Below are 22,555 nucleotides of genomic sequence, written 5' to 3'. Positions count from 1 at the left end.
GTTTTAAGTTCTGTGGTGATCTGATATGATCTGGCTTTAAGGAGAAATTTACCAATTCTCAAAATCAGGCTTATGCTTTAGTGTCTTTTCAAGGTTTGCCTCTACAGGAGAGTGGAAAGGACATAGTTGAGATGACCCATGCTTATCCTTCTATTGTCCACAAGTAATTTCTATCCACCTCTTTCCTATAGTGCTACGTAAGCACTTTGTTACGTCTTTCCTTGCTAACACCCATCTCTCCAGAGTTATCATCCACATTTTCTCTCAGATCTTGTAATGTAATTGATTTTAACAAAGAGCAACTCTTCACAGCCTGCTGAGGATAGCTGACTTGATCTAACACCTGCACAAGTTTTGGAAAATAACAAGCAAGCTTTTAGGAACATAACACTCGCACTCTAGTGCAAACATACAGTCAAAGCTGCACATTTTATCATTGCTCTCAACAGCTGTATCTTACCAAACCCCTTTTTTCCCCTCCAGCCTACATGCCCTGTGAGGACAGCCAAGAGAATCACAATACGCCAACTTGTGTAAGGCAATTACTTAAAATACACGTATCTGCACCATACCAGGATACTGCAGTACTTAAGATACACATATGACAAATCCTCCAGAGGGCAAGCCCATACTTCCCCACTCAACTTGTAGTGGCAAAAAAACAACCAACCAACCAACCAAGAAGAAAAAAAAAAAAATCAAAAAAAAAAATCAACATCTATGACCAAAAGCCATCGGGCCGAATAGCGTAAGTCCATCGAATACACATTTCCTTGGTGCAATGGTGACCTGCATAAATAATTATATTAAGTACAAAAATCCAAACAAAAAACCCCCACAAAACAAAACCCCCCAGAAAACCCAACCAAACAACCACAAAACAAAAAAAAAAAACCCACAAAAATTAAAAACGGCATCTGTTCTTTTTCCAGCTGTTTCAGTTGGTCTCACATTACTACACACTGCACTTCAATGAACTGGGATACTGTGAAGTATAGATAAATGCATTTCAAGCAGATTAAACTACATTTTCTGTAGCCTCCTCTTCATGTGGAATACAAGCATCTAAGAGGGGAATTAACCAGAAATCACCATTACAGGAAGCTTTCTTTGTTGATGAGCCCTAAATTAGGGCAAAAGCATATTCCACCAAGTCTAAGTCTATGCTCATTTTAACAGAATGCTCGCACAGGCAGCAGGTTAAAGAGCCCGAAGAATTATTTAGTTGCTGTAGTGATCCTGAGCATAATATTCAGAAGAACCTACAGTACTGAAACTTACCTGAAGAACGCTCGAGTAGCCCAGGCAGATACTTCTCGATCACATGCAGCATTAGAACAGGCCAAGATAAGGCAAGTGGCACAGGCCTGATCCTCCTAGAGCATATCATACTATTAGCATGGCAGTTTCTATCAAGTTGATTAGAAACATAGAGAAGTTATATTGCTCAATAACTAAACAGTAAATACAGCATCATTTTATTTAGAAGGCAAGGATATCAGCCCTTCCCAATTATAGACAAGAAGTGAATCATAGTGAGGCATCCCACTGTAGCAGCTAAGTTTTTATTATACACAGTTTTTGCAAACTCAGTATGATTACTGGTAAGAAACAATCAATCTCCATGTCTGTCACCTAATTATGACTAAAAGACTCATACAATTTCTACAGAAACATAAATTAAGATTGTGTTTGAAGAAAAAAAAATCTATACAGATAACGGTTTGCATATTCTAATGGCATGTTAAAATATCACTTACTATGTCTGTCCTGGTTTCAGTTGGGATAGAGTTAATTTTCTTTCTAGTAGCAGGTATATTGCTGTGTTTTCGATTTAGTATGACAATACTGTTGATAACACACTGATGTTTTTAGTCGTTGCTGGGTAGTTGTAATGTCTACTCAAAGTCAATGACTTTTCAGTGGTGCTTACTTACCGGGTGGGGTTAAACTATGACAATGTCCTATCAAAGCCCAAGAAAATAGACTACAGTGAACATTTACTACAGACACTAATCAGTACTAGTCAAATTAAAATTGTAATCCACTATCTTCCTTCCTGCTTTTTTGTTACTTACATTAAACAAAAAAATAGACCAATTATACACATTTCTACTAGCCTTCAAAATGTAAAAACCTCTTATAGTGGTAGGAATTTAACTGTTTCAGAAACTCTTCCTCCCTTGCTCTTAGATGAGAGCTAAGAGAACCAAGAACTGTATTATAGAAGATATTTAAGAATTTCAGGGAAAGCAAATTACACTTCCATTTTTAGAGACCATAACACGAGAAGTTTTTTGTCATTATACAGTCTTGCTTTATGTGGGCGATACAAGAGGAAAAGCTAATACTTTAATTGATAAATGAAATGTTAATTAGAAGTTTATAGCACAATAAAAAGATGCTAAAGAAAGTGATTAGATTTACATAAATATTATACAACTTCAATTTTTCATAAGAGGTCAAAAGTTCTTACCTGATGCAACTTGAAAAATCTTTCAATCTCTTCTCCATCTCCACCTATATTGCTAACAAGCAGATGCCGCAGCTGATCGACAGGTCTGAGTTTATGAAACATAAAGCTCCCCTAAAAGTAACCCAAAGTAAGTTAGAATAAAGTTGTCTTTATTCTGGCCATCCCAACATCCCCTCCACACAATGCTTATCTTTAGCATTCTGAATTTTCCTTCGTTGCACAACTGATTCAAAGTATAACATGAATGGTGCCTAAAGCCCAGTTCCCATTCACATGCAAAAAATTCTCTAGCAAGTCTATGAAAGGCACGAAAAATACTACAATGGCTACAAACTCTCCATAAACTGAGACAGTTTTGCTCTTAGTCTAACATGAAGCATACAAAACAAACATATACCAAGTATATACAGAAAAGAAAGGCATTATGTATCTTGTGAATCCTCAAAACTGCCTGGGAAAAAAAATGCTTGAAGAATTCAGGATCAAGGGCATAGTAAGACTACACTCAATCATCTTGCCTGTATCCGTACTAACTACTGGAGATGGTCTGATGAGTGCCTTTAGCAAAACAGCTGCCATTAAACAAACGCAGGTTGAATCTACAAGTTGCAAGACATTACTGATTAATTTTTTTTTTAATTGCCTATTGGTTAAGACAATAAGTGCCCTAAAATATCGCTAAATGTAATTAGAAAAAGTAGTAAAAAAGTTATTTTTTTCTTTTTTGTGGATTTTGTTTTTTAAAACCGTTTCAAAAACACTTTTGGGACTTCTTCTATGACAAAGAAGAAATTATTTATTCAAACTCCAATTGCTAACAGTATTTAGTCAAACTCTATTTTCTGGGCAGCCAGTGTCTGTTTCAATTTCATATAACCATGAGTATAACCAAGGTTAAAAGAACTTCTCAGATGATCTGTATCTACAAGGGTCTCTGGAGACCAACAAAAACTATTAATGCACTGTATAAGAGAAGCTGACCCAATAGCTTTGGGTAAATTTAAAATAGGTATAGATGGATTCAGCAAGCTTCTTCCTTATTCCTTTTTATGTTCAGAATACAATCTTTAAAACATACCCAAAATGAATAAACATTTACAGGTTCAGATCAGTCTTCCTACTTTATACTTACTCTTCTAATTTCCTATATTAAGAAAAGTAATACTCACCTGGGCTGAAAGCAGAACAAACTTCTTAGGTGGCAGCATGTGTTGCTGCACAACAACAGGCGAATCAGTTATTGGAATAATGTCTTTATTTAGTGGTGTTACTATCTTCTGAACTTTATATTCATCGATAGCAGAAAGAGCCCAGGAATGTCCATCAACACGAGTGGTCATCTGAACAACAGATAGATATTATCCAAAGTTTGGTAACAGACATGATTTTGAACATCCATGGTGATATTTTACTACTTACCATTTAAAATTACAGAATATAATCTACTTTTGACACAAGAAAATAAAGTAAATAAGCAGGTTCTTGTATTGTCTAACAGAAGGTTACCACCAAATTTGCAGCTATATATATATACACACACACACACACTGCTGTTTTTGGGAGACAGGGACTAATATATTGCTTCTTTTGGGGGACAGGGATAGTGTTTTGCATTTAAATGTAAAACAACTTGCAAAGTGGGATCCTTTAATGCTGCTACAATATAAACAGCAACAATCTGCTAACTATGTCAGAACCAAGTACAAAAGGTATCATCAATTTTAATTATTTCTTAGAGAATCAAAAAACGCTGCAACTGAATCATGAAGGTTTACAAGACTGTCACAGTTGGCAGCAGTACTTCAAATATAACTCAGAAAGAGACATATGGTAGTGAAGACATTCCAGAAAACTATGTATGCCAACAAGGAAGAAGTGCTGATCAAGAGCAGGCTGCAGTTTTGTTTGAGAAACTTAGCTGCCTGTTACTGTCAAATGCCTTGGAAAAAGAAGTGAGAGGTCAGTGCTTCAGATACTTATGTTTAAGTTTTTGCAGCAAAGGGATCTGGAGTAATTATAAAGCTCCTTTGTAATTTATTAAACCAGCAGATAAATCAAACCCTGACTTTGAAACTTTTAACTTATACAGTGTCTCCATTCACTTCAATTCTACCAGCGCTCCTCCAATAATACTATTTTTGACATTTCACTCCTCTACTTCAGCAAAAGACTTCAGACTTCCTTCAGAACTGGAATACATGAAACGTTCTCCTTGCACTGACACATATGGCAACTAACCCCCTCCAAACCCCTCCTACTAACCCACTTATGAAACAATTAGGAGAAAGAAAATCAGAAAAAAATAGTGAAATGATGAAGAGATTAATCATGTCTGAAATTTAATGAAGATGTGGCATATCAGTTTAAAAAAAGAAACTCAAAGTCTCTAGTACCTACATTTTAAACAATCTTTGTTGATAACAATAAAATTTGGCAAACACCACTATGGCCTGTGGACCATCTTCCAATGCTTGTGTACAATATGCAGCATGCTATAGACAACAATATTTTCAAATATGTTAATCTTAAGTCAAGTCTTAGAAGTCAAAGCAATTGCTTTTGATACATAGCTTGCATCAGGCTAGAAAGCATGGCTGAACTAGAAATTCCTGCAAAGAGATCAGTTGCCATTCACTGACAAAATTGTCTACTAATTTCTTTGAAGCATGTTGATTAGTAGCTTTGTAAGCATTTCCAAACTCCTCATGGAAGTGTACTGTGAACTAAATAGATACTTGAATAATAATACCTGCAAGAATTGTGATCAGAAAGGGAAAAATAGTATCTAGATTCCATCAAAATTGTACAAGTGTTTGCTTTAGTACCTGTGTTTCCATCATTGGCTTTTGAAAAGGAAAAGAGTCATGATTGATACACCACAGGATGTCATTATCCTCATTTTCTGAAGCTGCCATCAGCAGGACTCCTAGCAAGAACAGTGATATTAAGTTTGTATTAGAAGCAATAATCATGCATTAGATGCAAATTCATTCTTTATTTAGTAAAAAACAATCTTTAAGTCATAATCATACAATTTGAACAGCAAATAGTATCTCCTGAGTTTCTACGTCAAAGGGTTCTTCAGAAGGTCACTTCAGAAGGTCATCTACTTTAAAAGGTACAAACAAAAATGAGTCTAAAATAGGTAGAACATGCCTCAAAAATGAGATGTTTAAGCAGATCATGGATGAAAAACCATCTGGAAATTACTTCAATGATAAAAATTGGTATGACTAAAGGGGTCAGCAACACAGAGACATTTCTCCCCCACATTTCTGCAGCACTTTCAGAAATTCAGCCTACAATGAGAAGTGACATAAAGCTGGAAATATCTGACAGCTGTTTACCTTATATGGTATCAGTAGCTAAATGAGTTAAAAAATAAAGTCAGCCAACGCTAAACTCAGCATGAGAGGCACTACATAGGTAAGAAGCCTGTTCTACCCCTGCTTTCATGAACTAATCATATATAGCTAGAGACATGTAGGCGAATTTGAACACATTAAATCTTATAGTGAGATTAGAAATAAAGGTTGATCAACACACAGAGTTCTCTGCTCAGACACTGCACCTTGAAGAATAATTATATTCTGAAAAATATGACAACCTTCCACTTCCAAAAACTCTCCCATTAACACACAGAAGGCATGCTTCGTTCTCATTAATTTCCACTCCTTCAAACTCCCAACGTACAAACAGTGTGACAGCGACTGTCACATACACACAAAAAAACCAAACCAACAATTTCACCTGAGCCATGTTCCACTGCTCACCTTTACTATAAAGAGCTCTGTGAACCTTTGCGGGCTTCTCCACGTTTGAAGAAGCTGAAAATCCAGGCGGCAAACGAACATGAACCAAGGTTAAGGTGGAGGGACGAGCTGTTGGATGCTTAAATTGTGAAGTACTAAAATACAGTCGGACACCTGAACAAAAGATTCAAAAAAAGGCCACAACTTTGCTAAACTGCACAGATGCCATTTCTCAGTTTAAAGGGGGCGGGGGGGAATTAGCATTGCTTTCTTACCTGCATGTGTGATTGCTAGTAGTTGACAGTCTATGGATTCAGAACTTTCAATCACTGCTATTTGAACAATAGGCTTAAATACAGAACGATCTATTGTTCTAAAAAACAAAACAAAAAAACCCTATACACTCCCAAGCCACAAAAATTAAGCAAACAACATTCTTCAAAAATATAGCATGAAACTATCAGCCTTAAAGCCTCTTACGTTATAATTGTCATAAATATACCTGGCAATGCTCCCAGCAGCAGACACTATAGCATTTTGTGAAAGAGAAGTAACCCTGGTCATTCCTTGACCATCTTGTCCCAAATCATAAACCTGCAATTCAATAATACAGCTTAGTGATTTACAGTTGAATTAATTAATATAGCCTCACCTATCAAGCAGCAACTCAAACTCCATTTTTATTTCATCCTCACGTTTCCATATAATTGAGGGGAAGATCAAAAGGCTACTCTTTCCTCAGAAGAAAGTATTTTAAGTCTTTAGCGCACACTTTGTTACAAAAAGATAAATTAGAATAATATCCTGACATACCTACAGAGAATTCCCAGGTACTGAGGAAAACTTAAAAAGTTATATACATTAGTAACATAGCCAACAGATATTAGAAGAAGTCACCTACTTGCAGCATTCCTTTTTCTGAGCGGGTGTGTAAGATGTTTCGAGAGTTGTCAATGGCAATTTGAACTACAGGATCTGGGGAGCGGGAGGAAAAGCAGGAGAACCAGCAATCAATACTAGATTTGTTAAAAACAAGTTTAAGACAGAATATCTATAACATAATTAATTGTAAATTAACAAAACTTGCATGAGTCCCACACAGAACTCCTACCAGAAGTTATTTAAAACAGCAATTCATTTCACACAATTATTGTTAAACTAAAAAAGAGCAAAAAAAGTTATAATAATTTCAGAGAAAAAAAATTGTATAATAATTTCAAATTAATTTTTCACTAAACAGTGAAACAGAGTAAAATTATTTACTTAAACATTCTACTGTTTGCAGCGATCCCACTAAGTACATATTAATTTTGTACTACTGAACGCTAACTTCAGTCATAAACGTCAAACTTCCCAGGCTTTGGCATCTATATCCTGAACTAGACACACAAACAAGTGACCTGACATTTATAATCATCAACCACTGCAAGTTTCACTGACAATAACTAGATGCTCTAAATGAGGAAACTATTTCCCAGGGGGCTCTTCAACATTGAACACTTTTAAGATTCGGCTGGACAGTGTGCTGGGCCATCTTGTCTAGACGGTGCTTTTGTCTAGATGAAGTTTTTGCCAAGAAAGGTTGGACCAACGATCCTTGTGGATCCTTCCAAGCTGGTATTCTACAATTCCAGGGTCACCTCCTCCAAGCTCAGGAGCGATGCATCCCAACAAAGAGGAAGTCAAGCAAAACCACCAAGAGGCCCCCATGAATGAACAAGGAGCTCCTGGGCAAAGTCAAACAAAAAAAGGAAGCCTACAGAAGGTAGAAGCAAGGGCAGGTAGCCTGGGAAGAATACAGAGAAACTGTCTGAGGAGCCAGGGAGCAGGTTAGGAAAGCCAAAGCCCTGACAGAAATAAATCTGGCCAGGGATGTTAAGGACAACAAGAAAAGCTTCTATAGGTATGTTAGTATAAAAGGAGGATGAGGGAAAATATGCGTCCCCTCTGGAATGAAACGGGCAACCTGTTCACCCAGGATATGGAGAAGGCTGAGGTACTCAATGACTTCTTTGCCTCAGTCTTCACTGGCAAGTCCTTGAGCCACGCTGCCCAAGTTGCGGAAGGCAAAGGCAGGGACTGGGACAATGCAGAAGCACCCACTGTAGGAGAAGATCAGGTTCAAGAATATCTAAGGAACCTGAAGGTGCACAAGTCCGTGAGACCTGATGAGTTGCATGCGCTGGTCTTGAGGGAACTGGCAGATGAAGTGGCCAGGCCACTCTCCATCATATTTGAGAAGTCCTGGCAGTCTGGCGAAGTTCCCGCCGACTGGAAAAGGGGGAACATAACCCCCATTTCTAAGAAGGGTAAAAAGGAAGACCCAGGGAACTACAGGCCAGTCAGTCTCACCTCTGTGCCTGGCAAAATTATGGAGCAACCCTCCTGGAGACTATGCTCAGGCACATGGAACACACAGAGGTGACTGGTGACAGCCAACACGGCTTCACTAAGGGCAAATCGTGCCTGACAAACTTGGTGGCCTTCTATGATGGGGTTACAGTGTTGGTGGACAAGGGAAGGGGAACTGACGTCATCTACCCGGACTTGTGCAAGGCATCTGACAATGTCCTGCTTGACATCCTAGTCTCTGAATTGGAGAGACATGGATTCAATGGATGGACCACTCAGTGGATAAGGAATTGGCTGGATGGTCACAGAGTTGTGGTCAATGGCTCAGTGTCCAAGTGGAGTTCGTCAGGGGTCGGTACTGGGACCAGCACTGTTTAACATCTTTGTCAGCGACATGGACAGTGGGATCGAGCGCACCCTCTGCAAGTTTGCCAATGACACCAAGCTGTGTGGTGGGGTTGACACGCTGGAGGGGATGGATGCCATCCTGAGGGACCTTGACACGCTGGAGAGGTGGGCCCGTGCGAACTGCATGAAGTTCAACAAGGCCAAGTGCAAGGTCCTGCACGTGGGTTGGGGCAATCCCAAGCACAACTACAGGCTGGGCGAGGAATGGATTGAAAGCAGCCCCGAGGAAAAGGACTTGGGGGTGTTGATTGATGAGAAGCTCAACATGAGCCAGCAGTGTGCACTTGCAGCCCAGAAAGCCAACTGTGTCCTGGGCTGCATCAAAAGCAGCGTGACCAGCAGGTCGAGGGAGGTGATCCTGCCCCTCTACTCTGCTCTGGTGAGACCCCACCTGGAGTACTGCATCCAGCTCTGGGGGCCCCTGTACAGGAGAGACATGGAGCTGTTGGAGAGAGTCCAGAGGAGGGCCACAAAATTGATCAGAGGGCTGGAGCACCTCTCCTGTGAGGACAGGCTGAGAGAGTTGGGATTGTTCAGCGTGGAGAAGAGAAGGTTCTGGGGAGACCTAATTGCAGCCTTCCAGTACCTAAAGTGGGCCTACAGGAAAGCTGGTGAGGGACTGTTTATCAGGCAGTGTAGTGACAGGACAAGGGGTAATGGGTTTAAGCTGAAGGAGGGTCGGTTTAGATTAGATGTTAGAAAGAAATTCTTTACTGTTGGAGTGGTGAGGCACTGGAACAGGTTGCCCAGAGAAGCTGTGGATGCCCCTGGATCCCTGCAAATGTTCAAGGCCAGGTTGGATGGGGCTTTGGGCAACGTGGTCTAGTGGAGGGTGTCCCTGCCCATGGCAGTGGGGTATGAACTAGACGATCTTTGAGGTCCCTTCCAACCCAAACCATTCTATGATTCTATTCTATGATAATTATTATTTAAAAGGTTATATTAAACTATTGGGCAAGTCTTTAACATTAGTACTTACCATCCTCTGAGAATGTAAACTGTAGCAATGAAGGAATAAGGAAAGACAGCGTGCTCTTTGAATGATTAATTTTTCTACAGCGCTGGCTAAACCAGCCTGCTTCAGCCTGCAATTTAAAAAAAATAGAAATTTATTGAAAGAAAAATCAAAACAAACTCCAAACTAGTAGTTATATTAAAAATGTTGTTAACAGGACAAGTATGAAAACAAGTAAAAATGTAAGTACACACCATTGATTTAATCAAAAGGTATAGAAATAGTATTGAAATAGATCACCATTAAAAGGAAAATTTTACTAAAAAAGGGTGCAGGATGTCACAATTTTAATTTTTTTCTTCAAGTTGACCACAGCTGCATTGCTATTCCTCATATAGTTACTACTTCAAAGACAATGAATCTACACTAAGACGTCAGAGCTGCTGTGCAACCAAGCCATGCAACACAATTATAGAAGAAAAAAAGATGGCAAACCTGACATGTTTTAGAACTCTTAGTGCCTAGGTCCCACAACCATGAAACAATGAAAAGTGCCTGTGTGTAAAATCTATAGTTACCTGGTATGCTACTTCATATAAGCAGCCATCTTTTCCAGCCAAAAAAATACGCCCGTTATCAGTGGAAGTTATTGCCAGAATGTAAGTATTGTCAGTAGGGAGTGAATAGAGAGGGTCTGGTAGCAGCTGCATTCCGCCAGACATACTGTCATTGAGCGATCCAGTACCTTAAATATGTAAATAAATGAATTAATAAAACCTCTTTAGTTTTGAAGTCGTTCTAATAAATATTACAGGCCAGTGATAAGAAGCATTTCAGAAAACAGGAAAAATTACAGCAAATTTCATAATTACTAATCACATTCTGGAATAGCTATTCTCCTAAGTGAGCTGCAGAGTAATAAATCTTCTGGTTTGTGGATTTTTATTTTTTTTTTAATTAAAGCAAATTCTCTAAATTTCCAAGGAAATGCAATGTTTTTCATTTCTAGACATTGTCATCTCTCAATCACAACAAGTCTAAACCACAGATTTCTACTTTTTTTTTTCCCCTTTGACATCAAGATAGTATACAAAGAGAGCAAATCATTGTAATCCTCTCATTTTCTCTGAACAATTCTGTGTTTTCTCTATTAATATATATGGCATAAAAAAAATGGAAACAGCTTCTCAATTTCTGCAGTTGCAATACAAATACCAGCCAGGTTAATGAACTGTATTCACCAGTTCCAAGATTTGTGCCATTTCTTCTCTCCCAACATGCTGTTTAATTAACAGGATTAACTGTTTCAAAAGCCCTTTTTACGTTAAAGAGGTGGATGAAACAATTCAATGCTCCTTTGGGAGTCCAGGACCCAGCAAGTGCACATCCCATAGAAATTATTGTCCCCTGTCTGTAACATGATTTTAAAATTGTCAAGGTGCTTAACACATGGTCTTATTTTGCTTTTTTTTTTTAAATTGTTTGAATGACTACTAATAGAACAGCCATATACACTTACTACTGCACAACTGAGAATGACGGGAGAAGAGAGAATTACCTGCTTGTATATTAGCACAACTGAGCCCTAAAATCACAATATCCACAGGGGTGGCCAGAACAAGTAAGTGTCGTACATGCGGCTGGAAGATACCTACAGAAAGGGATAAAATAAATTTTTAGTTTGCAGCCAACCTCTCAGATCACAATGATATATCCAATGTATCCAGTGGAAAGACACATTGACAGATTAGAGGCAATAGTCCTATTTAAAACCTAATGATCTCTGAAACTCTAGAATTAGAAAGGAGTATCAATCAGCAGCTCAGCTTCCAGTTCATGAAATACAGAATCTTTAAAATTACATTTTTCTTATAAACTTGCTTCTTTTAAATTCAATCCTATTATCAATTTAACTTTGACTTCAATGTAACGTAAGCAGTAGCTACCAAAAGAACTAAGAGGGCTAGAAACCATGATCTCATGGAAGTTATCACTTGAATGTGTAAATTTATAAGCAGCACAAACGTTAGAGTACAACGTGGCAAAAACCTGCAAGCTTATCAGTGTGAGTGATTGTTAAACTATACGTTATTTTTTGCTTGTAATTAACTTCATAATGTTTCTAAAAATGAAACAAACCCATGTATCTTGTATATACATACATGCACACACAAAACACAGATTTTCACATATGCATATACCAAAAAAAATATATAAAAGGTTCAGTAACTGCCTAATTGTAGTCACTGTCATATATTCCTTACCTCCCTTTGGCTTTACAAGACCAACTGCAAGAATAGTTTCACTAAGGCCATCAAAATAAGCCAAATCTCCCCTGTCAACAAACAAGAAAAAACAATGCATAAAACTTGTGACACAGTATCACATAATAACAAAGTAAATAAAATAAGATTCTGTATATTTAAAAATTAATCCTTAATGTAAGTAAGTATTATTTACTCTAAAGCCATCTACATCTTTTCCCCTTGGCTGAAAGCAGGTCCAGCAGAATGGAATTACAGAGAAGTTTCACAGAAGAACTATATAGGCAATCATGTGAGCTGCTTGGAGCCCCTATAGCTGAGTTTCAAACCTGATACTGCAGTATTTTATATTTTCGTATTTTGTCACTTCATACAGTCTACTCTGAACTACACAATGCAGCATCTGCAATGCTGATGAACACCAAGAGGGAAGAATTTATATGATTCCGCCCCCCGCCATGAAAATTATCTAAAGCAAGAATTCCCAACCTCCTCTCCACCACATTAGGATTACCGCTGTGTGGTGGTGTTTTATTTGGGGAATGTATTTAATACACTGTTACATAATGTAAATGTATGGACAAGAGTTATGTGAGCCACAATCTGAACTTTAATCTTTTTAGGAACTGCAACAATATATAGAAAGCACTTCTTATGGAAAGAATTCTTACTATATAGGCAAATAAAAAAGCAAACCTGCAAATTATAAACAGATCAGTGCTATTTGAATATACAATGAAATTATTTTCAGTTTTATACATCCTTAAAATAAGCTAGGCAAGACAGCTTCAATCACAATACTTTGAAGTACTAATGCTGTATTACTTACTATTGTGGGAATGATTTGCCACTGTACATGCATCAGAGTACTTACTAAATCTACTTAGAAAAGTTAGGCAACTAGTATAATTTTTTCTACTTCTTTGGCACAGGCAAAGCCCTAGCAAAAATACAGCAATAGCTTTAGCACATTAGCTATGTCTAACCCTCAGCAAATGCATTTTCCTTTCTTTCATCTCTAGATGATTTGGCAGCAATATTACTAACTCATAAAAAGCCTTAAACACTTATTATTCAAAGGTTTTAGTAAACCCTAAAAGGAATCAAGATGTTCAACTGAATAGCACACCTCTGTGGTACCAATCTCCCAGTACTGCAATCACTTAATTCCAGTATAATACCAACAAAATATCATTAGGAATGTGTTCTCTACATACCCATCTTCGTAGTTCCACATAAAAATGTCACTGTCGATGGTCAGCCAAGCTCTGCTGATTTCTGGAAATACTCCCATCATACAATTGCACTGCATATCTGAAGCACTGCTGATGTAAGGACTAAATGCATTTTGGCTAGCAAAAGCAAAATTTCCTTTGGAGCATTTAAAAAAAATAGTATTACATTACATATAGTAGGTACACAACTATGTACCATAAACATTCATGCATTATTCATACAGAAACTAATTCCACCAGCAACTCTACACAAATGGACCTGGAAGGAACGTGAACACCACCACAGTTCATTTCTGGGAGCCTGACAGAAATATCAGGGAACAAGATTATGGAAGAAAAAAATTTGTTTCTAATATTATGACTTACACAACCTAACATTATTTTTCACAAGGATACGTCCAAACTGCTCCACTAGCTCTGGGGGGAGTGGGACTCTGCGGACTGAGCTGATCTCTGGAAGATTAGGTATTGACAGCAAACCCGGTCCTTGCAAAGGATAATCCATATCTGACATACCAGAAACAGTAGGGCTACCTGCAATTAAGAACAAAAAAGAAAAAAAAAAGAATTAGACTCCTACAGCGCTCCCCCGTTATGGAGAGATCCCACATCCACAGCTTTCACCTACACACCAGAGCACCCACTACCGAGCCCCCGCCTCTCCAACCCTGAGAAGCCGCCAGACTCAGCCCTGTCGCTGTCTCTGAGAAGGCAGGGCAGCAGCCGCTGTCCCCGGGGCTTCGCCAAGGCGGCACCCGCCAAGAGAAGGGGGTCGTGCCCGACTGGCTGCCCACCCGCTGAGGGCCCCCCACACGCGGCCAGCCAGTGCCGGCCAAGGCCGCCCTGCAGGGGGTCGCGGTACTGCGGGGGCACCGGCGCAGCTGAGGCGACGAGGGCCGGAGGCAGAGGGCCACCAAGTGCTCCTCACCAGGCGCCGGCACCGCCAGCAGCTCGGAGAGGTCCGGGTAGCAGCGATCATCCTGGATCTGCCGGTCGATGATGCGGCCCGCGTTCTCCAGCACCTCCTGCGCGGAGGGCGCGGCGGGGCTCATGGCGGCGGGCATGGCGGGGCCGGGGACCAGGCCGCTGAACGGCTCCGCGCGCGGCCAGGAGGCGCGAGCTCTCCAACCGCCGCTCCGCCACCCGCCAAATCCCGGCAGGCCCTGCGCGTGTGACGCAATTCCGCCGCGCGACAATCGCCGCTTCCGGCGGCAGGAAGAAAGGGAAGAGGCAGAGCGGCGGGGCGGGTGGGGCCTGAAAGGGGGGTTCCGGGGGGGGGGGGGGCTGGGGGTCGAGCGTTGCTGAAGGGGAGTTGCCGAAGCCTGTGAGGTTGTGACGGCCGCGTCAGGGCTGCGTTCGCGCCGTCCCTGTGGGCCGTCAAAGGCACAGGACTGCCCAGAGGAGAGCAGAGGGAAGGGGTTCCTGTCAGTGGCGTGTGGCCCTGCGTTGTTTCCTGTCTGCTTGGTGGTCACTGTATCTCTTCGGAGGCCCCAGTGACAGCCCACTCAAAGATACTTTATACTGTGAGCCTGATGTGATATTGTGGCAAGACTGCGTACATCAGAGTTATTCAGACATTCACAGGTTTTGCTGTAGTGATGTAAACCAAAAAACAGTGAGGGGACTTCCCTTCAAAGGCATGCAGAGCACCTCTGGAGTGAAGGTGTGGAAGCAGAGTAAGCTGGGATGATACATCAATGTGACTGTAGCAGATTGATAACTTACCAAGCTTGGGCCTCTGTTAATGATGTGTCTGCTCTGGGAAGTGTAGACATTCCCAAGCTGTCATAGGAAGTCTTGGGGCTCGATGAATCTTGGACTTTCAGAGAATGTGTCTGGTTTGTAAATCATGCTGCATTGACTCTCTGCATCTGGATCGGTCCAGCACCCATTCTGGAAAGCTCCCTGTATCTTCTCAAGATTGAGAAGCTGGTGGCCAGTCACCAGAGGGCAGAGACACCTTACAGAGAGATCTGAATGGATTGGAGAGCTGGGCCTTTACCAGCGGTATGAAATTTAACAAGAGCAAGTGCTGGATTCTCCACCAGGGACAGGGAAATCCTGGTTATACGTACAAATTGGGGGACAAGAGGCTGGAGAGCAGCCCCATGGAAAGAGATGTGGGGGTTTGGGCTGGTGGCAAGTTGAATACAAGTCACCGACCGTGCCCTGGGGTGCCTCGAGCTCAGCACAGCGAGCCGGGCAAGGGAGCTGACTTTCCAACTCTACACTGCACTGGTGCGGCCCCACCTTGAGTGCTGGGTGCAGGTTTGGGCACCTTGCTGTACGAAGGACATCAAACTATTCCAGTGTGTCCGGAGGAGGGAGACCAAGGCGGTGAAAGGCCTCGAGGGCAGGACTTTGGGAGAGCGGCTGAGGCCACTTGGCTTGTTCAGCTTGGAGAAGGCTGAGGGGGCCTCAGGCAGCCTGCACCTTCCTCACGGTGCACGGCACAGGGGGTGCTGATCTCCTCTCTGGTGGAGAGGACACCAGGAAATGGGATGAAGCTGTGCCAGGGCAAGTTCAGGTTGGACATTAGGGAAAGGTTCTTCACTGAGAACCTCAGTGGCCGGTCCCTGGAACAGGCTCCCAGGGAAGTGCTCATGGCACCACACCTGTCACAGTTCACGGAGTGTTTGGATGACGCTGTTAGTCCTATGGTTTAGTTTCAGGTGGTCCTGTGAGGAGCAGGGAGTGGGACTCGATGATCCTTATGAGTCCTTTGCAACCCGAGATACTCTGTGATTCCGTGAAGATTTAGTCGAGGCCTTCCAAGCAGCCAGAAAGCGGCACAGGGCCGGCTGCCCGAGCCCCAACCCGGGATATGAAACACGGCGCAGGGCCTGGGCCCGGCCGGGGGGCGGCGCTGGCGGAACGACCGTCCCCAGGCCCCTCTGGCCCCGCCCGGCCGCTTCCTGCCGGCGCCTGTTGTGGTTCCGGAGCAGGCACCGCATGGAGTCGGCGGCGGAGGGCGGTGAGCGGGAGGGCGGTGAGCGGGAGGGCCTGGCCGAGCACACCCTACTTCACCCGGCGCTCCTAGCTGACCGCCGTGGTTTTCTTTCCCCTGTCCTTGCAGACGCTGAGATGCTGGGGGCACCTGACTCGGAGCTGGCGGCTACCATGGGCTTCTCCGGCTTCGGTGCGTTGCGATGCGGGCCGGGGGGCGCCGGGCGCCCGGCTGAGAGGGGTGGGAGGCGGTTGCTTCCTTGGTGGGGAGCCCCGGGGAGGCCGGCCGTTGGAGGTGGAAACGAAGCGGTCGTGCCGGTCGCCTCCCCTGGCCTGGAGCTGCCGGAGAGCATGCGGCCAGGGTGAGTCTGTTGTTCCAGTCTCCTTTTTCTTCGTTTCCAGGGAAGAAGGCTCGTACTTTCGACCTCGAAGCTATGTTTGAGCAGACGAGAAGAACTGCAGTGGAGAGGAGCAGGAAGGTCTTAGGTAAAAAATGCGAGTGTAGTCAGCTGATGCGTTTTAAAACTTGTTTTGTTTTTCTGTCTTGTGGTGATGTTGAAAGTGTCTCAGACTGGCTGTCTAGATAACAAAAACAAACGCAGTTTTGTTCAAGGAGAATAGTCCAAAACTGCTCAGGACTTGGTCAATAGTAAAGTTATTAATTTATGTATGTTATCTGACTCTGTAACAGCAGTGTTGTCATGTAAAGAGTGTCAGTGTGACGTGTGGGTGAGGCAGGCTCTCTCATTGAGTCACGAGGTTCAGAAAGGACCCCCTTGCTTTCTGAACTCCTCCTCAGAGAGGAGCCTAGGTGTGGTAGGTCCAGTCTTAGTTCTGGACTTGGTCAACAGTTTATGTCTAAAAGATTATATATAGCCACCCATCTGAGTGAACATTTGCCTGTCAGAGCCCCCTAAAGAACTTTCACTGAGACAGTTTCACAAAGTTGAAAGAGAAAGAAAGTTTCTTAAAGCGACAGATAAAAAGAGTTCAGAATTGCTGTTGATACTTACAGCAACAGTGCTAATATATGACTGTAATTATAATGCTAGCAAAATACTGTCCTGCGTATTCTGCACCAAAAAGATGAAGTTGCAGTGCTTACCAAGAAGGCATCCCTATCTTGGTTGAAGGAGTAGGAGCACAGCCCATTGACCGCCTCTTCAGGGTCTTCGGTCCCTTCTCTCCCCGGGGATACTTTCCTCAATATCCTTTATACCCCAACCCTAACTGTCCCCTCCCTGGGGTGATGTTTAACATCATTTGGGTGGAGAGTTGAGTACTTCATTCCCCACTTTGCATCAGCAGGCAGATGTTCAGCCACCTCCAGGAAAGCAGGGCTCCATCATGCATAACTGTTACTTGGGAAGACAAGTGCCATGGCTCTGAATGTCCCTACCTTTATCATTATCATTATTATTATTTTATCTATCTATCTATCATCTATCTTCCATTGTTATCTTACTAAACTGTCTTTATCTCACCCCATGACTTTTTTTTTCAATTCTCCTTCCCATCCCTTTATGGGGGGAGGGAGTGAGTGAGCGGCTGTGTGGTGCTTAGTTACTGGCTGGGGTTAAATCATGACAGTAGGTTTTCAAGGTGGTAGTTTGAGAGTGGGAAATGGAGAAGATTGTATCTTTTGCTTCCCATATCCAAGCAAACACCAATCCAAAGAATCATAGACTCAGAATGGAAAGGACCTTAAAGATCAAGTAGTTCCAACCCCCTACCATGGGCAGGGACACCCTCCACTAGACCACGTTGCCCAAAGCCCCATCCAGCCTGGCCTTGAACACTTCCAGGGATGGGGCACCCACAGCTTCTCTGGGCAACCTGTGCCAGTGCCTCGCCACTCTAGTAGTAAAGAATTTCTTCTTTTATCTAATCTAGATTTACCCTCCTTCAGCTTAAGGCCTTTACCCCTTGTCCTATCACTACATGCCCTTGTAAACAGTCCCTCTCCAGATTTCTTGTAGGTCCCTTTAGGTACGGAAAGGCTGCTCTAAGGTCTCCCCAAGCCGCCTTTTCTCCAGGCTGAACAACCCCAACTCTCTCAGCCTGTCTTCACAAGAGAGGTGCTCCAGCCCTCTGATCAGCTTCATGCCTGCTCCAACAGGTCCATGTCCTTCTTGTACAGGGGCCCCCAGAGCTGGATGCGGTACTCCAGGTGGGGTGTCACGAGAGCAGAGTAGAGGGGCAGAATCACCTCCCTCGACCTGCTGGTCATGCCTCTTTTGATGCAGCTCAGGGTACAGTTGGCTTGGGAAGAAGGTCTTTGGGAGATACTGATATATGCTGTAGAAATCCCTTTGCCAACCCAAATGTCTGTGCTTTCTCCCTCTGCTTGGACAGTTTGTGTGGGTTTTGTTTTGGTTTCTCAATGTGATGCCGTCATGGTTGAGCAGCTTCTATCCTACTAGATTACACTTAATCTTCTCTCTAAAGTGTTGCCGTTTATGAAGTTTGTAAATTTGAAGCATCTTACCATGAAGAAAGCAATTCTGTATAAAAGAATGAGATAACTACAATGTTAGCTGTTTTTTATATTTTAAGTCTATACAGAACCAGATCAGACCTCTGTGGAGGCTCATTGACTTTGTGGGCTTTAAGACGCTGCGAAATTCAAATATACAAGGGATTCCAAAACTTGATTTGGACCATTTTTTTTGTGTTGGGTGAATCTAAACACAATAATGTGTTTCCATGTTGAACTCCTTTTCATGTTTGATACTGGTTCAGGTTGAGGTATCATTCACTATGAGAGGTCATTTGCTTATACCATGTTTTAGTTTAGGAGGGAAATCCAGTAAGTGGTTATAAAAACATGATGTTTTTAAGTCAAGACATCTTGAACTGCATCTTGAATGTGTCTCTCCAAAGTTTCTAGGCTCTTACCCATAAAGGAAGCACAATGCATTTTTTTGTTTGTAAGGTTGATCATTTTACCAAAAATGACAAAGCTTTGTATATAATTCAGCTGTTTAACTTAGAAACAAATTTTGGTGTTCAGAATATCGTAATCCAAAAGGTTCTACAATTTTTGTGGGGATGGGTTAATATGAGCATTTCATTTTCAGATTGCTTAAGATATGCTGTTGACTTAGCTTTTTGCAATACTGTGATAACTTTTGGAAATGTCTCCTCTGCTACCTGAACCGTGGATAAAAAGAACTGAGATCAAAATATATGTTTCCTGGTTCTGTGTCTTGTAGGTGTTTGTGTTTCTCTTCAGAGGAAAATGTTTCCTAGCTTTACTGCAAAACCTGTTTTTCTTTTCAGTTTAGTTAACAAATAATGAGCAAAAAAGAAGTGGTGTTTCTTGTATAGAGACAAAGTAACTTTTCTGTGCTTAATTGAAATTACCCATCACTTTTAGAAATACAGTAGCTGTATCTGTTACTCTGTCATAATCTCACCATTCTGATAGGTTGAAATGGCAGGTTCTGTTTACTTTGAAATTGTTGCACTATTCCACAGAGATTCTTTTTCAGTAACTGAAGTGGGAATAAACTCTTAATGCAAACACTTTGTTGTATTTATTTTCCATAAATCATATTTAGAGTTCACTTATTTACACTTGTGTATCCTTGTGTACTAATTTAGTTCCGTGTGCTATGAAAACTTCAGGAACTCTCTGACGTAGTTATACTATTTTAGTATAGTGTTGAAAATATCGAAATATCAGCATCCTTATATGATTAACTTATGTTTGATAGTGTGTACAAACTAACAACTGGAAGGTATTCGCATTTTCCTTGGAAAATTTTGTTTTTCTGAGTGATCATTGTGGTAGCAATGGAAATTTAATTTATGTGGAATAGTGTGGATTTCAGGTGAAATTCTTTATTTGCTGTTACTTTTTCAAATATTCCATATAGGTCTGAAAATGGAGAAAATTGTTTTACTGTCCTCAGCAAGCCTCTAATTTTATTATTTTCTAAAAGTCTTGATTATTTGTCATTTATGTGCTCTCCATATTCAGAGGCTCGTGAAAAAGAAAAGGAAGTCCAGGCTGAGAAAGAGTTTGGAAGTCCATTCACTGATTCACCAGCTTCAGCATCCAGTGCAACAAGAGCTGGGTCCACATTAACCCAAAGGTACTTAGATAGGGTGGGAGATTCCATGTAACAACTTTCTTATCTGAAGAGTGTTTGCGTTTGGCTTTTTTTTTTGCAGAGCATGAGTGTCATTTAACTGGTGTGAACATGCCTGTGTTATCTGAAGTATTTCAGTGGAAATACTGATTTTTAATTTTTTTTTTTAATCTATGCTTTTTAAAAGATGTGTCAATACTTGTAAATATCGACAGTATGTATATTTAATAGTTTATTTTGCAATCTCATCCCTAATCCTGTTTGTTATACTTTTTTAAAAAATAACAAAAAAGTTGTTAGCTGTGGATTTTTTGAAAATATTAGGGCATATATAATGACTACATGTGCTGACTTAATGAGCTGCTATTGTTCCCACCTGTTGATAGAATATAGTTGTTTATGCCTGCTGAAAAAGAAAGCAAAGTAGGTGGAGAGCCTCTGTATATACAGTGTATAGAGTAGTGGTGGGACTGAGAAAGTATTTGATTTTGCCTTCAGTCTGAAATTTACTCTTAAACTTGTTAACATTTGTTATTGACAAGCAATAAAAAATGCTACTGCATTGACAGTTTGAATTCTGAAATGCTGGGAAGTCACACTAGCTGAGGGTAACGGGGGCCACACAACTCCATTGCATGGCAGGGGTTGTGGAGATCAATGCACTAGAAAGTTTTAAGTTTCTATATCTATGGAAGTCTAATAACCCATACAAGACTATAGCGGACCTATATCTATCTTATGAGCTGATAGATTCTATGTGCGGTAGGTTATTATAGACAAGCTTTTAGTGTTTCAGAGTATGAACAAATTTCTGTTACAAAATTTACTTTTTGCCTGTTGGTCTATGGAAAACTCAAATGAGCCATGCACTTTCACTGAAATAACTGGTTGCACAATATACTACCCAATAGATCCTGTATTACATCTTGTGCATGAAGGGAAAATATTCTGTGCTCCCATTTGCTTTTAATGTTATTAGATACATTTCAATTCTTGTGATCCTTCATTATTTCCCCAGATAGGTGACGTGATTGTATACTGTATATGGATGACTTCAATATAAAGAATCAGTTAAAACAAATGGTAAGGTGAAAGGCAGTCATGTGACAGAGTCTTTCCCCTATCATCTCATTTCACTAATGGGCTTGACAGAAGAGAACTCCAGGGACTTTGTATGCAAAGGAAGATAATTTTCTGTATTCTGAGTTATTAGGCAGGCTCTCGTAACTCACCAGAGTTCTGCTGATATTAAATTTTCTTTGATTTTTTTTTTTGTTTTGTTTTTTTTTTTGTTTTTACCAAGCATTGAAAAAGGAGAGCATGACATGAAAAGCTCTCCTGGAAGTTTTATATTTCCTTGTAAAATATGATATGTAGCTGTCATGGTTTAGCCTTGGCTGGCAACTAAGCCCCACACAGCTGCTCACTCATTCCCCTCCCCGCAATGCAATAGGGGAGAGAATCGGAAGAGGAAAAGTGAGAGCACTTGTGGGTTGAGATAAAAATGGTTTAATAGGACACACAAAAAAAGGAAAATAATAAATAATACTACTAATAATATATACAAAACAAGTCATGAACAGCACAGTTTCTTAGAAACCGAAGTCAATGCTTGCACGACCCCCAGCTGCCCAGCCTGCCAGCCCACAGGCACAAGCAAAACAAGACAAGAAATTCATTCCCCACTTCTCGTGGGCAGGCAGGTGTTCAGCCATCTCCAGGAAAGCAGGGCTTCATCATGCATAATGGTGACTTGGGAAGATAAAGGCCATCACTCCGAAGTCAATGCTGTGCCAGGCCCCCAGCTGCTGTGCCAGGCCCCCAGTTAACATGCCTCTCAGCCCACTCCCCAGTTATAAATGGGACATGATGTTTTATGGTATGGAATATCTCTTTGGCCAGTTTGGGTCAGCTGTCCTGGCTGTGTCCCCTCCCAGCTTCTTGGGCACTCCCTGCCTTCTCATTAGCAGGGCAGTATGAGAAGCTGAAAAGTCTTTGACTGCTTGGCAACAACTAAAAACATCAGTATGTTATCAACATTATTCTCATCCTAAATCCAAAACACAGCAC

The 22,555-nt window shown here is 41.4% G+C and overlaps 2 protein-coding genes across 3 annotated transcripts in view; one reads left to right on the top strand and one right to left on the bottom strand.

Annotated features, from left to right (window-relative positions):
• NUP155 (nucleoporin 155) overlaps positions 1–14,603 on the bottom strand; it is a 34,865-nt gene extending 20,262 nt beyond the window's left edge. Inside the window, exons 1-15 of the mRNA XM_075740001.1 lie at positions 14,371–14,603; positions 13,839–13,976; positions 13,425–13,521; positions 12,208–12,278; positions 11,502–11,594; positions 10,522–10,688; positions 9,968–10,073; positions 7,130–7,203; positions 6,731–6,822; positions 6,504–6,601; positions 6,250–6,402; positions 5,302–5,402; positions 3,646–3,816; positions 2,477–2,587; positions 1,282–1,376 (exon numbers count right to left, since the gene is read on the bottom strand). Coding sequence (XP_075596116.1) covers positions 1,282–1,376; positions 2,477–2,587; positions 3,646–3,816; positions 5,302–5,402; positions 6,250–6,402; positions 6,504–6,601; positions 6,731–6,822; positions 7,130–7,203; positions 9,968–10,073; positions 10,522–10,688; positions 11,502–11,594; positions 12,208–12,278; positions 13,425–13,521; positions 13,839–13,976; positions 14,371–14,506 — 1,703 coding nt within the window. The 5' untranslated portion in view covers positions 14,507–14,603. The remainder of the gene's footprint in view (positions 1–1,281; positions 1,377–2,476; positions 2,588–3,645; positions 3,817–5,301; positions 5,403–6,249; positions 6,403–6,503; positions 6,602–6,730; positions 6,823–7,129; positions 7,204–9,967; positions 10,074–10,521; positions 10,689–11,501; positions 11,595–12,207; positions 12,279–13,424; positions 13,522–13,838; positions 13,977–14,370) is intronic.
• Positions 14,604–14,835: 232 nt separating this feature from the next.
• The window catches only part of WDR70 (WD repeat domain 70), a 150,521-nt gene continuing 142,801 nt past the window's right edge, over positions 14,836–22,555 (top strand). The window contains exons 1-4 of one of the 2 annotated variants that reach the window (XM_075740041.1): positions 14,836–15,118; positions 16,519–16,581; positions 16,791–16,874; positions 20,374–20,488. In XM_075740041.1, coding sequence (XP_075596156.1) covers positions 15,082–15,118; positions 16,519–16,581; positions 16,791–16,874; positions 20,374–20,488 — 299 coding nt within the window. In that variant the 5' untranslated portion in view covers positions 14,836–15,081. Of the gene's footprint in view, positions 15,119–16,379; positions 16,417–16,518; positions 16,582–16,790; positions 16,875–20,373; positions 20,489–22,555 lie in introns of those variants that run through there. The other variant, XM_075740042.1, reaches the window with a different exon arrangement.

Source organism: Balearica regulorum, chromosome Z, assembly GCF_011004875.1.
Source record: "Balearica regulorum gibbericeps isolate bBalReg1 chromosome Z, bBalReg1.pri, whole genome shotgun sequence".
Lineage (NCBI taxonomy): Eukaryota > Metazoa > Chordata > Aves > Gruiformes > Gruidae > Balearica > Balearica regulorum.
The sequence above is the reverse complement of the archived record's forward strand: the minus strand, read 5'-3'. Positions and strand labels throughout refer to the sequence as shown.